General features: G+C 51.7%; 9 protein-coding genes and 1 non-coding gene across 10 annotated transcripts; 3 read left to right on the plus strand and 7 right to left on the minus strand.

Moving 5' to 3' along the window:
* Positions 1 to 47: 47 nt before the first annotated feature.
* On the minus strand, positions 48 to 161 carry CC1G_14479 (fungal mating-type pheromone; the record flags this gene model as incomplete). Its single annotated transcript, XM_002911435.1, has 1 exon — positions 48 to 161. The coding sequence occupies one exon, from the start codon at positions 159 to 161 to the stop codon at positions 48 to 50; it is 114 nt and encodes a 37-aa protein (XP_002911481.1).
* A 1,330-nt stretch (positions 162 to 1,491) lies between these two features.
* CC1G_14480 (fungal mating-type pheromone) lies at positions 1,492 to 1,611 on the minus strand (the record flags this gene model as incomplete). Its single annotated transcript, XM_002911436.1, has 1 exon — positions 1,492 to 1,611. One exon carries the CDS (start codon positions 1,609 to 1,611, stop codon positions 1,492 to 1,494), a length of 120 nt encoding a protein of 39 aa, XP_002911482.1.
* A 1,022-nt stretch (positions 1,612 to 2,633) lies between these two features.
* Positions 2,634 to 2,747, plus strand: CC1G_14481 (fungal mating-type pheromone; the record flags this gene model as incomplete). The annotated part of the gene is made up of 1 exon (XM_002911437.1): positions 2,634 to 2,747. One exon carries the CDS (start codon positions 2,634 to 2,636, stop codon positions 2,745 to 2,747), a length of 114 nt encoding a protein of 37 aa, XP_002911483.1.
* Positions 2,748 to 3,072: 325 nt separating this feature from the next.
* Positions 3,073 to 3,537, minus strand: CC1G_14482 (hypothetical protein; the record flags this gene model as incomplete). The annotated part of the gene is made up of 1 exon (XM_002911438.1): positions 3,073 to 3,537. The coding sequence occupies one exon, from the start codon at positions 3,535 to 3,537 to the stop codon at positions 3,073 to 3,075; it is 465 nt and encodes a 154-aa protein (XP_002911484.1).
* Positions 3,538 to 3,839: 302 nt separating this feature from the next.
* CC1G_08064 (hypothetical protein) lies at positions 3,840 to 5,525 on the plus strand (the record flags this gene model as incomplete). Its single annotated transcript, XM_001836627.2, has 6 exons — positions 3,840 to 3,892; positions 4,038 to 4,204; positions 4,413 to 4,609; positions 4,767 to 4,938; positions 5,105 to 5,230; positions 5,419 to 5,525. The coding sequence occupies 6 exons, from the start codon at positions 3,840 to 3,842 to the stop codon at positions 5,523 to 5,525; spliced, it is 822 nt and encodes a 273-aa protein (XP_001836679.2).
* A 521-nt stretch (positions 5,526 to 6,046) lies between these two features.
* CC1G_08065 (hypothetical protein) lies at positions 6,047 to 7,409 on the minus strand (the record flags this gene model as incomplete). The annotated part of the gene is made up of 4 exons (XM_001836628.2): positions 6,047 to 6,405; positions 6,562 to 6,842; positions 6,914 to 7,209; positions 7,356 to 7,409. The coding sequence occupies 4 exons, from the start codon at positions 7,407 to 7,409 to the stop codon at positions 6,047 to 6,049; spliced, it is 990 nt and encodes a 329-aa protein (XP_001836680.2).
* A 228-nt stretch (positions 7,410 to 7,637) lies between these two features.
* On the minus strand, positions 7,638 to 7,723 carry CC1G_20101. Its single transcript has one exon. It is a non-coding gene; the product is annotated as a tRNA-Gly (tRNA).
* Positions 7,724 to 8,022: 299 nt separating this feature from the next.
* CC1G_08066 (macrofage activating glycoprotein) lies at positions 8,023 to 9,590 on the minus strand (the record flags this gene model as incomplete). The annotated part of the gene is made up of 5 exons (XM_001836629.1): positions 8,023 to 8,456; positions 8,509 to 8,771; positions 8,835 to 8,995; positions 9,109 to 9,413; positions 9,476 to 9,590. The coding sequence occupies 5 exons, from the start codon at positions 9,588 to 9,590 to the stop codon at positions 8,023 to 8,025; spliced, it is 1,278 nt and encodes a 425-aa protein (XP_001836681.1).
* Positions 9,591 to 11,151: 1,561 nt separating this feature from the next.
* CC1G_08067 (macrofage activating glycoprotein) lies at positions 11,152 to 12,704 on the plus strand (the record flags this gene model as incomplete). The annotated part of the gene is made up of 6 exons (XM_001836630.1): positions 11,152 to 11,225; positions 11,278 to 11,318; positions 11,386 to 11,684; positions 11,741 to 11,892; positions 11,948 to 12,210; positions 12,268 to 12,704. 6 exons carry the CDS (start codon positions 11,152 to 11,154, stop codon positions 12,702 to 12,704), a joined length of 1,266 nt encoding a protein of 421 aa, XP_001836682.1.
* A 492-nt stretch (positions 12,705 to 13,196) lies between these two features.
* Positions 13,197 to 13,310, minus strand: CC1G_14483 (fungal mating-type pheromone; the record flags this gene model as incomplete). Its single annotated transcript, XM_002911439.1, has 1 exon — positions 13,197 to 13,310. The coding sequence occupies one exon, from the start codon at positions 13,308 to 13,310 to the stop codon at positions 13,197 to 13,199; it is 114 nt and encodes a 37-aa protein (XP_002911485.1).
* Between the last annotated feature and the right edge of the window lie 200 nt (positions 13,311 to 13,510).

Here is a 13,510-nt window from a genome sequence, read left to right on the forward strand (position 1 = left end):
GGAACGAGTTGCTTAACGAGTTGCTTACCGAGGGCTACAGCCTTGATTCAGGCAATAACGCAGTAGGCGCCATTTCCGGAACCTCCGCCAGTCTCGAGGTCGGAGGGGACCTCAACAGAGGGTTGGTTGGTGAAGGAGGTGATGGCGGTGAACGAATCCATTGGTACGGGAGGGCTTGGTTGATTGGAGTGAAGGGGCTTGAGAGCTGAAGACACTAAGCGAGCTGTCTGAGGAACTTGTATCGAGCGTCAGAGGGCCTCCTCGGTGAATCAAGCCATGGACTACCGTCGAGATGAGATGCCAAGGTTCCAACACGAGTTGCCGGAAGACAAAGAGGTGAGAAACCTGCTTATTCTTTGACGGAAATTAACGCTAGCCTGCGTGGGCTGTATAGCAAAGAGTAAACAACAAGTTCAGACTGAATTGTCGGCTACTTTGCCAAACGCAAGGCCCGCAGCATATTGCCCTAGTAGGAGCGGAAGCGAGTTTTGCGGACCTTTGAGGGGAAGATGTGCAAGAGGCTCGGTTTATTGTCATCAAATCAACGTGACAATTAGGAATTAACCTACGCAGCGCAGGATGACGAGGGTGGCGAACGGAAGCAAACGAGCACTGTGGCGGCTCGGTCCTGATAAGCGCTGTGAGTAGAGAAAAAGACAATAAAAGTGGAGAGAGGCCCGGAAGAAAGTAATGACTGTGGGCGTCTGAGGAGCCACTCAGGTGCGTATGGTTGAACCTGGCGGGAGCGTGCCTGGAGGGGGACAATAGATGCGGCGTCATTCAGCTGGGATGGGTGTGAGAGGGGTTGTGGGTGGTACATGTGCCCAAGCAGACGAACACAGATTTCTTGAACGATATACTGTAAAACACGATGCGCCAGCGAGAGCGGGTCCATGGGGCACACAAGGCAGAAGGCACGCAATTCTCTTTGATTTTTCTTGTTCCTGGGTCAGCAGGACGCCAGCCGGAGAGTCATTCAAGTTGGAGAGTGACGTTGCATGACAAGAATTCAACGGGGCTTCCGCCTCCCAAGACGACTGACCATCATCCAAAGACGATGCCAAACACCGTCAAACCAGTCCGGCGCCAAAGATTGATGACCGCTTAAGAACTGCCCAAGGATCTTTTCAGGGCTTCGTAACGCAGACAGCTCACATCCCATGGGAAGCATGTTCGATCAACATAAAGGTCATTGACATTCCTTTAAACTACAACTACTACGATGTACAACAACAGGGCAGCAAAATTACAACAACAGAATTCGAAAGCAATGCGAAGGTCGAACGACGAAGGTTGATAAGTTACATGCATGGTAACGGAGCGTGAACGTTATCATTAGGTTGAAGGTCGAATGGGTAGGTTATCTGGATCCGTAACAATTTGGCCGATGACGGGTAGCTGAGAAACGGGTGATGCTGAGAACGACTGCATCAGCTCCGATCTGATTGTAAGGATAGTCACGAACACTAACCAAAGGCCAGGACCTTACGTTTAGGCAATGACGCAGTAAGCGCCGTTTCCGGAACCACCGCCAGTCTCGAGGTCGGAGGGAACCTCGACGGAGGGTTGGTTGGTGAAGGAGGTGATGGCAGTGGTGGTGAAGGAATCCATTGGAGTTGGTTTGGGTTGGGAATGAGCAGGAGACTCGAGGGATTGGATGTAGACGGGTTGTCTGAGGAGCTTGGGTCGAGGTAGGTTCAGCTTATATAGAGAGATGGCGGTCCCCGAAGGAGTGCGAGGTACAGAACGTCATACGCCGGAAGACAATCAAACAATCGGTGGACCACAGGGACGCGGACCCACTACCTTGGTTGATTTCTGAGCAGGTAACCAACATACAATCGGCCCTAGGACGCTCTCTCACACTGATCCTCTGTGCGTAAAGTCTATTGTATCTGGTTGTCTGAACAGAGAAGGCGAGGAATACCGGAACCATAGAGTCATCCGGATCAGGCAACTCGAAGTACATGCAATGCAGTTGACCAATAACGCGCATCCCAAGCCAGACCAGTTTAATCGTCGAATTGAAGAGAGATAAGGAGAGAGAAATCATCCAGAACACAATAAAGCCTGTGGCGACTGGCCATTGAATACAATAAGTCTCGGGGAAACAACAAGTATAGTAGTACTAAGTCCAGGAGTGGGCGCTCGACGGCAGACTCTACTATCACCACCGGCGCTTACTACAAACCAGTACCCGTCATAGTCCAGGCACCCGAGCCAATCAATTCCGCTACACTCTTATTGTCGTTTCGCCCCCCGTTTTAGGTAGTCAACCAACAATAGTGACAATACGCGAGGCGCAATGCACTAGTCCTAATATGACGTCGTGTTAATGGGACCGATATGTTGATTTCCGTGTATGGTCCGTCAACGAGGCGCTTGCGAGTTGCTCTCAGGATCGTGCTGCTCACGGTTCCCAGCAACATACTTCTAAACCACCGTTAATACCCGTGAAATAATAACGGACTGAAAACCCATTTGTCTTCCGGCAACTCATCAGTTCAGCCTCTGGGTTGGGCATCAGCACCGAGGCAAGTATTTAAGCAGAAGGTTCTAAGCTTGACATTCCTCAGACAACTCGTCTACTCCTCCTCCACAAAGCCTCTTCCAGCCTAATTCAACTGATCCCAATGGATTCCTTCACCACCATCGCCTCCTTCACCAACCAACCCTCCGTTGAGGTTCCCTCCGACCTCGAGACCGGTGGTGGTTCTGGCAACGGCGCTTACTGCGTCATCGCCTAAATCCGAGCTGACTTTCTGTAAGTAATTTTGCGTGCGGCACGAAGCAGCCCCGGGGACTGACAAATTTTGAGTAAAGAGTCTCTCGTGCATGGTGTCATTATTAACCCGTCTTTGGCCACACGTCTTCAAGGAGCCAATTAACGTACCCTTCGACCTTCCAACCTAATGATCAAGTTCACGCTCGTCAAACTGCATGTAACTTATCACCACCCCTCATTCGCATTTCTTTTGTTATGTTGCTGTAATTGTTGTTGTAATTGTGTTGTCATTAATGTTGTATTATTGCTGTCATCCGCGTTGTTGCTTTTGTCGAATGCAATGTTTGCTATGAGAAGACGGTGACCGTGAGGAGCCCCTTCGGCCAGACGTCTGCGAAAGGGACTGCTTGAAGTGAACCCAAGTCATCCTCATTCCAGGTCAGGAAATGACCCACGACATAAGTGACCTTTCTGGTACCTGTATAGAGCAGGTAGTGCTCGCTGGGACGAGGGTAATCGCCCTGCGTCGGGATAAGCGCCCGCCAGCGACGCGTCCCGAAGGCTTCGTCAACGCGTGACGTAACAACCTCGTGATCGCGACTCGACAGATTCCGACGCGTCGAACCCATCTTGACGACAAACCACCACCACGACCACGAAACCTCAGGCCTCAGGAGAAGACCCTGCCTTTGCTTTATCTGGCTGCGTTTCTGCTTTCTTGCAACTGCTTTCACTTTGGAATCGCTTGACATCGAGATTTGGAATTGCTTCACATCGACTCTGCAATTCCTCCAGTTGAAATCGACACCCATAATCGTCTCGACGACCCCTCGAACCCTACCCAACTCAACCTGCAACGATGCGGTTTAGAACGACAGTACACAACGTCTCTACCTTTTTCCGTGCGTACCAGTAATCCAGCTCATCTGAAGTCCTACACCTAACACTCGAATGCTCCTCAACGTACTTCTCATTCCACTTCTCACTTCATCCTTCCACTACACACGCACCATCCCACAACGCATCCATCCTTCCGCAATGCACTCGCCCAGGCCTAATCCAAACAATCGAAAAACTCCAAAAGAGGTTCATAATCAAGTTCACAGAAACGACGATGCATATCATCTGTAACAGCGATACGAACGAGGGCGGGATTCAAGTTTGGTCGTGCGTATCCGTCTCTGTTTCTATCTCTGTCGCTTCCATCCCTGTTCACATCAATCCCCTCCCTCCCTATTCATCCCAATCCCATCCCTCCATTTCTTCTCTCTACCTCAACCATACTGACCTGACCCACAAAAACCCTCCACAGTCAAATAAAAGTCCCCTCCCTCTTCACAAACTACCGCATCCAATCAAACGCCAACAACGAAATTACGATGGTCCTCTCCTCCGAGGCTCTAGCCGGCGCACTACGTTCTGCAGCTGCGAATCCTTCGTCGGCGTTGAGTGCGGGTGGGACGAGTAACGGGGCTGCTAGTACGTACTCTCTCGTTCTGTGGTTAGTGGATATGCTGACCCTTGGCCCTTCTTCTCGTGGCTTCCCGTACCCTGTATCCCTCGACCTCCAACGCTTGAACGCTCTATGCACCCACCCTGCACCCTTCCTATCTAAACCTCCCTCGAAAACCAAACAAACCCGACAAACGCCCACCCAACCCAACCCAACCCAACCCACGCCAAACAGCAAGCACGTCCTCCTTCGAAACCGAAGAAGTCGTCATGAAACTAGTCAAAAAAAACGACATGGGTATGCTCTCCTTCGACATCCACGGCGTCACGCGCGTAGGGCGCGTCGTCAAAGTGACACACGACGTCCGGGTGGACGTGATGAAACCGACTGAAGTTGCAAAGTTGAATGAGCCGATGTGTCCTGAACCTGATGTGCGTTTTGTGTTTTTGTGTTTTGTGTTCTGGTTTTTGCTCTTGCTTCTCCCTCTGTTTCTCGCGTTCCTCTTTCCAAGACGTCCGCCCGTCTCGTTCTCAGTCCTCATTCTAACAAGACAAACTAATTCCAATCGCCTTCCAAACCCACACACAGATGACAGTCCTCCTCCCACCCCTCCACAAAATCCGAACAATCGTCGAACGACTGCGGCCCATGTCCAACATCCTCGCCGTACGCGGAAACAACGCCGGATGCCTGCAACTATCAATCAACACCGAGGGCGTAAAAGTGGATACTGAATGGAGAGGATGTACGAATCCTAAAAGTGCGTGTTTTGGTGTTGTGTTCGGTATTCCCGTGTGTTTGATTTGACGTTCCTGTGCCACATGCGCACCTTCGATACCTTTGTGTAAGCCTGTAAAACCCACAGGCTTTCTTTGCTTTTGACTCGTTGGAACCAGTGCTAATCCCCCTTTGACCCTGACTGACAGCTCAAGACATGAACGAAGACGACGAGGAAGAGAAGGACCCAGAGCAGATGCATTCGGTGCTCATCAGTATACGGAGTTTCCTCAAATTCTTGAACGTTCATTCGGTTTCGTCGACGACGATAGCGTGTAAGCCAATAGACCTTCTAGATCTATTTCAATGTCTTTTCTCTACACCATTCCTCCCTCCCTGTCACTATCCTCGTCCGTCTCCCGCCTTCTTTTCCTTCCCCTGTCGTCCTTCCTTCCCCATCGTCTGACCCACTTTCCCTATTACATACGAATACTCTTTACTGACGAACCAAACCCATTTGCAGGCGTATGCCACCACCATTGCCTCATCCTCTACGTCTACATCGGCGAAGTAGCAGACGCAGGTGGCGTACTCACGTTCTACATCCCGGCTATAATCGATGATGAGTGAAAAATGTCGATCTCGATTTTTCTTGAGAATTGGGAAAAGCCAAATACTTTTTTGTTTGGAAAATAGCCTGCAGGATAGCGATGTGCGCAGGAGGGTGACGGTACGATTCAGGAATACCGACGGTGTCCGTATATGCGCCTGGATTGGGTAGATGGGGTCCTCTTGGTCGTAGGCAGGCCGTCGAGTCTACGTGAGGGTGAACCGGCGGTGTTACGCACCCCTTCTCGGGGGTTAGTGGAGATCCCATAAAACCTACAGCGCTAGTCTCTTTGGGACCACGGGGAAACGATTGCACTACGCCGATTGATTGTCCCGAGAGGAGTATCGACGCCCCCTTCTCGTTCAGAACCCTCCCTTGTCAAGCGTATGCCGCACTTCTTTCGGAACCCCTCGCCTTCGACTCGAACGCCTCGTTACGCTCGAGCCTTTTAGAAAACTAATGTCTTCGTCATCCTCAAGCCTCGCCCCCTTTCTCTCAAACCTGCTACAACGCCAATCGCCTCTTTTTTCCTCGAGCCCGACTACAACTCGATCGTCTCTTTATGCTTGAACTTGCGTCCCGCCCTGTCGGTAGAGCGGAACCTGAACTGGTTTCCGTACAATTCGAAGGAGAGGTTGGGTACTGAGGAGACTGTTTGGGTTGGGGATGGTACGAAGGACGGTTGATCTGACGGTGGAGGGTCGGCGTTGTTGGAAGTGATGGACGTATTATTGGACGCACTGGGCGTGTTGGAGGGATCGTTGGTGGACGTAGTCGTAGCCGTAGGCTGAGTAGTATCGAGCTGAGGCACAGGATACGGCATCCCAGGTCTGAACCCCGGCGGTAGCGTAGAGAACAACGGTACCGAGAACGTGAAAATCGAGTTTTGCTTTGGTATCACTGAAGAAGTCGCGGTATGAGCGTCAATTCCAATGAGAAACACGAAAAGGACAGTATATGAATGAAATACACCGAAAGAAACTTGAGAACCGAAAACCAACCGAAAACTTGGAAAGTAGAGTAGGAAAAATAAAGAAAAGGGCACGAAAGACGCACATTTAACCGCATTCTTCTCCGTAACGACTTTAAACGCATTCTCAGTCTCGTGTACCACGATCCCCTCCAGCCCCACCAAACACGGGTTCTTCGCGTTCTTCACCTTTAGCAAGGCTCCGTGGAAATCCGCTTTGAGGAGTTTTGGATGCATTGAGGAGGACGGGGGTGCCATTTTCGCCAACGTCGAGGGTCGAATACTAGACGTGGGTGGTTGAGGGAGGTTGAGTAGTTCAGACATGTAGCCTAACCAGAGGTGGTGTAGGGGTACCAGACTCGCGAACCTATCCTCAACAAAACACGATATAAGCCGATCCATCCATAAAAAAGAAAAAGGTAGACAGACAGGACGCACTTGAGGTTCCCCGCCTTCCACAACCCCCTCTCCTCCCTCCTCCCCTTCCCACCCATCCCACTCCCACCCATCCTCGCCCTCCTCTCCCTCTCCCTCCTCCTAACCTCCCCCTTCCTCACCTCCTCCTTCTTCAACCTCGACTCCCTCGCCGGATTCTCCAACAAGATCTGCCTTCCTTTGACACGCGCATTATAGAGAGAGGTGGGATCGGAGGATTGGGTGAGCGAGGAGATCACGTAGGAGGGTGTGAAAGGTGCGGTGGAGGAGAAGGTGGTTGTTGTTTTGGATTGGGAGAGCTGTTGGTGGTGTTCGGTGGTACGGGTATGGGTATGGGGGAGTACGATACCGGAAGGGATGGTGGTGGATAATAGTGGTCGTGAAGGAAGAAAGAGATAATGAACATTGGTTAGTCCAATACCAACCAGGTATTATGTACACGTACTTGTTTCGATTTAAACGGAATAGGCGCGTAGATATCAATCGTCGGCTGCGCCATGGTGGCTGAACGAAAGAAAGCCCGCTCCGCGTCCGCTTCCGTCGATCGCATATGATGACAGGCTCGATTCTCAATCTACTACAAGTTTATTCCTTCTAGTCCCGTGAACCAGACTCTCATTATCCACCTCGAGACTCCTCCAAGCATGTACCATCGCGTACTTCTCAAAATTACACATATGTCGTCGATACGAGAGACAAAAAAACACAGGACTATATATATGTGGTATGCATCAAGGGGGAATCGAACCCCCGGCGGATCGAGCTAGTCGACGCGAGTGGCAACGATCCAGGTTACCACTACCCCATTGATGCGATACAAAACCCATCATTATCAGCCGTCTTCTGCCTGAGCATCGAGGAGAGGTGCGTAAGCGCTCGTAGAGAAAGAATGATACGGCGTTGCACTTGCGAAGTAGCACCTTCATCGGATACCCAAAAGCAACATGGTGATTCAGATACTTCAAAACTGCGCATTGAGTAAAGGATATCCCAAAAGTAATAGATTAACGTATAGATAACTAGTCCGATGGCTGAAGCACTTCATTCACTTCCAGAGGTCAAGATTTGGAAAGACATGCCTAACCCACGAATCAAGTTAACATGAACCAAAGTTAACGAGCCACAGGAGCAGGCGTAGCACCCGGGAACTCCGGTACCTTCCTCGTCTCAAACCCACCAACCGAGTCCACCCCCCTCCTCCTCAACATATCACTAACACCAACAGTAGGCAACGTCACACAATTGCTACTCGCAGGCGCCGGATGCGGGGGCGGCGTCGGACTCACGCCCTGGTACCACGTCGACGTGCCATCATAGACACCCATAGGCGTAGCAGGATCCCCCTCGCACTCCTCAAACACCCCGCTGTTGTAATTGGCGGGCATGTTCCACCAGCAGCCCATCACATCGTAGATGTGGTTGCAGAGCTGTTTGGCCCGTGGGCCGATGCAGGCGCGGATGCAGAATTCGCGGTCGGAGATGAATTGCGTCCATTCGTTGTATTGCAGGCCGTTGACGAAGGTGTTGCCGAAGAGGAGACCGCCGACTAGCAAGGCTGGTCAGCACAGCTTCCCTCATCGAAAGCGAAGGAGACTTACTAGGATTACCCTTGCCATCTGCACCCTTGTTATCAAGTTCTCCTCCATCATCACCAGCAGGGATGTTCAAGTTGGTAAAGTCACCGGTACCAGTGATCTGAACGTACTCGGGCGTCCTAACGAAATGAACACCAGTAAGAGTACCATCAGGAATGGACCTCGTTCCACGTCCATTCTTGGTGCAATACGCGACTGCGACGCGCTCAGTGTTTCCAACAGGTCCATGCCAAGGAGGTCCCCACAAGCAGAAATCAGTGGCGGAACTAAGCAGCGAAGAAGTCACGAATCAGACTCGAATCATCACAAGAGAGAAGCTGAAAACATACTTGATCCAAGAAGTTTGACAATTGGAGTTCTGGTCATTACCGCCTCCACACTGATTAGTCCCATATTGCCCATTCTGCGATTGATACGGGAGCGCGTTGGGCATATACCCAGTGCTCCAAATCTGGTTAGGATTCTTATCCCAGCAACCCCAAACTTGGACCTAAACACCAATACGAAGAAAAAGATTTCATCAGCACATCTATCCACATCCACATCCACACATCACCCCCTGCACACAAGAACGCATCCACAAATCGCAGACAAAACACCCACCTGATTACCATCATCCTGAATCCCATCCGTAACGTCCAAACATCTCCACCTATCCGTCCAGGACAACGTGTTGCTCCACTTGTCGTACCACCAGTTCTGGTTGGGGTTGCCAGGAGAGCATGTCCAGACTTGCAGTTTGGTTCCGTCAGCATTGACGCCGTCGGTAACGTCCAAGCACATGTTGTTGGCCGTTTGGACGAGACCGTTGTTGCCCGTGAACACCCACTTCTGGGAGGCGGCGCCAGTGCAGGTGGAGATGACGACGGGCGCGCCGTCGTGCAACGCGGAGGCGGTCAAGCATTTGTCTGTAACGCGCGCCAAGGAATATGTGAGGGGATGGTGGGCAAGGATGAGAGATGAAACGCACTGTCGTTGATGGAGGGACGAAGCAAGAGTTCGCCGGTGTACTCTGGAAGCTGCGCTTCAACAATTGTGCTGAAAGCAGCGAGCGACACAAAGGTCGCCAACAAGGATTTAATCATCCTGATTAGATAGATTCAAAAGAATGTGGGTTAGCTCGCAGTTCAAAGGAATGTAAGTTATTCGTTGGAGGCCCAACGAACGGGGGGATAGCACAGAGAGAGACAGAAAGGTCGAGTAGACAGAGGAGTCTAAGGAAAGAAAGGGAAAACTGTCGTGTCGCTCGCCTTTTTGAATGGACGCGCGGCGGTAATTGATTAGTGTTTTGAATTTCATTTTCCATCACAACATCCGTCAAGTGGCTTTTGAAACGTCCGAGAAGACCGCCCATGAAACCTGTCGTGGAGTCGGCAGGGGACACACTTATCCACAATGCATAGGCCATCGCAGAGACTCATAGTCGTGAAGCGCATACCGACAACGCGACCGAAGGTTGTCGCGAAGTTCGCCTCCTTCGAAGACGCGACTTGAAAGTTGGAGGCGACAATGGGAAAGACCTCTCAGGGTCCGTTCAATTAGGCTGTAGCTTTTACCTCGACATATGTATTGATGAATTAGGCTTGCCGAATAGTCCCTGGTGGGTTAACATGCCGTGATGATATAATTGGGACGCGTATCAGTGGACCTAGCGAGCCTAGGATTACCAGAAAACCAGAGAGTCCAGTCGACGCAGGGAGCGTCAAGAGAGCACAAAGCACACGCCGCCTAGCGTCCAAAAGCCCCGGCGACCGCATGGAGAGAGCCCAAGAAGTGATGAGACGGTGCAAAGTGCTCAGCGCGCTTAAATTCTGGGGAAATCAAGATGCCAGCGCAACGAGGGGTTCGTAAGCTTGGCCCTAAGTATAGAGCGGCGGGAGCAGTAGCGGGGAATGTCCTCCGTGTGGATCTCAGTCGCGACGATGAACATGCTGACCTCGCCTTTTGATCTGGACGATGAGGGAACAGAATGGGACCATCGCAGGCGACTTGGGGGTTCGTTTGCAAGAGTGCTGGGGCGGGACGGGGGTCCAAGAGAAATGGAAGGAGGATGCCGCGGCTCGGAACAACTGAGAACCAAATTCTTTGATCTTCCCATGCCCCTATTTATAGAACAGACTTCACCCCTTTCGGAAACTCGACGCCGCCTCCGATGACACGTCGCGTCCAATTTATCTTGACCGTGTCCTTTTCCGTCAGCCGCCAGGCTTCACAGTGCTTCTACTTACCTTGAACTCGAAAAATGAACGCCCCAGCACGCGTCACTATGTCAGTGAAGAGGAGGAAAGAGCTATGTGTAGCGAGCTCTAGGCGCCTTGTGGTTAACGACAATCATTGCAGGACGGCATACACACCCTTTTCCGATCGCTGGAAAAGTAGCTGACTTACCCATTCTAGCTTCTTGGGTCAATCAGTGACGGCACGAATGGAATATCGTGCCATCGAGGGTACCGAAGATCGTCTAGTTGAGACCCTAATAAAAGGGGATCACTGGCGTTGGAGGGTGCCAGCACCTTCTACATCCCTGACCATCGGTCTGCCGCCTTTGTGTCAGCCACCTCCAATCCTTACAGCCCTCCGTTCTCCGTGTCATTCCTTCCCCTCCCTACGTTCCTTCCTTACATTGTCAACCTTATTCCTTCTGTGATGCTCTCGAAGGCATTTACCACCCTTGCGTCGCTGGCTGCGCTGGCCGTCGTTGCCCAGGCGCAGACACCGGAGTGCGTTGGCCTGAGTCTTCTCTGCTAAATAATGGCTGACCTTGCCCTCCAGATACATCGGACAACTACTGCTTCGCTCAGCCATCAACGACAGTGAGTCGTTATGACCATTCGTGCACCACTCCCAACGCTAACAGCGATCTCTCTTTCCTCCATCCAGACAAATGCTTGACAGCAACCGCCGACCACGACGCCGCCCCCGTTGTAATCCAACCTTGTACCGGCGCCCCCAGCCAGAAATGGACCTTCACCGAAGGCACCGTCCGCGTCTTCCACAACAAGTGCTTGGACGTTATCGACGGCGCCGATCGCGACGGCACCAAACTCCAGATTTACACCTGCGCCCCTCATAATCCCAACCAGCATTGGTACTACAACAAGTGGGAAAACAAATTGGAGTGGAACGGCAGGGGCAAGTGTGTCGAGTTGCCCGATGCGAACACTGCCGATGGTACCCAGGTGAGTCGTGCCACTCCTCGTTTACGAGTAGTGGTTTCTGACGTGAGGTGGTGTAGGCCCATATTTGGGGATGCTGGAAGACGCCGAAGCAGACTTGGAACACCGGTTACATGCCCAACGATCTCCCACGCCAATCTCAGCACGGGCAGTTCGGCACTAACCAGTGCCATGGCGGCGAAGACTCCAATTGCCAAACGTCTTGGATCAAGTGAGTCTTCGCGCCCTCCTCATTTCCCAGATGGCTGATCATCTTCCTTCGATAGCTCGGCAACTGATTTCTGCCTTTGGGCTCCCCCTACACTGGGCACCGTCGGTGCCCTAGAGCGTGAAGTCGTCGCCTACTGTACCAAGTCTGGCCGTGGCGCTCGAACCATTCCCGATGGCACCCTCACTGGTGTCCACTTCGTCAAGACCCCTGATTACGTCCAAATCACCGGAACCGGCGACTTTACCAAGTTGAACATCCCAGCTGGCGACTGGGGAGGAGAGCTCGATAACAAGGGTGGAGATGCCAAGGGTAACCCCAGTAAGTTCCCGCCATTCGTCACAACCTGAAGTCGACTGTTCTTACCTTTTCTTTTAGTCGGTGGTCTTATCTTTGGCAACTCCTTCGCCGATGGTCTCCAATACAACGAGTGGACCGAGTTCATCTCCGACAAGGAGTTCTGCATTCGCGCATGCACAGGTCCCCGGGCTAAGGAACTCTGCAACCACATCTACGACACCATGGGATGCTGGTGGAATATGCCCGCCAACTACGATTCCGGTGTTTTCGAGGAGTGCGAGGGCGATTCCGCTACTCCCATGGGTGTGTACGATGGCACGTCGACGTGGTACCAGGGCGTTAGCCCCACTCCTTCGGCCCACCCTGCTCCTGCTTCGAGCAACTGTGTCTCTCTCCCCACCGTTGGCGTCAGCCCGTTGTTGAAGAAGAGGGGTGTTGAGGGCGTTCCTGGGTTCAACAAGAAGGTTTCTGTTCCGGAATTCCCTGGAGCAACGCCCGCCCCTGTCGCTCGTTAATTTGCAAGCTGCATCGGCTGCGCTGGTTGCAGTAGCCCTCATCATCTCGACGTATATTAACCACTCTTAATTTGCCTAACTTACTTGTATTTGGTTAATGGTCGTAATGGGCTCATCTTATTTGGATTCCTCGGGCGATTCATCTGACTGATATGAGGGGAGGTGACACGACCTCCCATACTGTACAACACATTGAATTCAACGAACAGAGCGAGTACAAACGTCAACAATTACAACAACAGCGAAGACAGCGGCAATTACAACAACAGATCGAGAGAAATGCGAATGAGGGCGTGATAAGTTACATGCGGTTGCGAGCGTGAACTTGATCATTAGGTTGAAGGTCGAAGGGTATGTTAGTGGTTCCGTGAAAGTGTTATGGCCGAGGACGGGTGGGTGATGATACAATGCACGAGCGGCTGCTGTAGAAGGTCGTCAACTCCCCTGTCCCAGTAGGACAGTAAGCTACTTACCAAAAGTCGAAGCCCAGATTTAGGCGATAACGCAGTAAGCGCCATTTCCAGAACCGCCTCCAGTCTCGAGGTCAGAGGGAACCTCGACGGTGGGCTTGTTGGTGAAAGAGGCGATGGTGGTGAAGGAATCCATTGGGATTGGTTGGCTTAGCTTGGAGTAGCTTCGAATGAGGCTTAGTGAAGGAGTAGTAGACGAGTTGTCTGAGGATTGTCAAACTCAGAAGGTTCTGCTTAAATATTCGCGTCGGTACTGGCTCCCACCCAGAGGTTGAACAGCCAAGTTGCCGGAAGACAATGGACTCTCAATTCTTTATTATTTCACGGAGAAAACGG

This window comes from Coprinopsis cinerea, assembly GCF_000182895.1.
Source record: "Coprinopsis cinerea okayama7#130 chromosome 4 map unlocalized cont3.4, whole genome shotgun sequence".
In the NCBI taxonomy this organism is placed as follows: Eukaryota; Fungi; Basidiomycota; class Agaricomycetes; order Agaricales; family Psathyrellaceae; genus Coprinopsis; species Coprinopsis cinerea.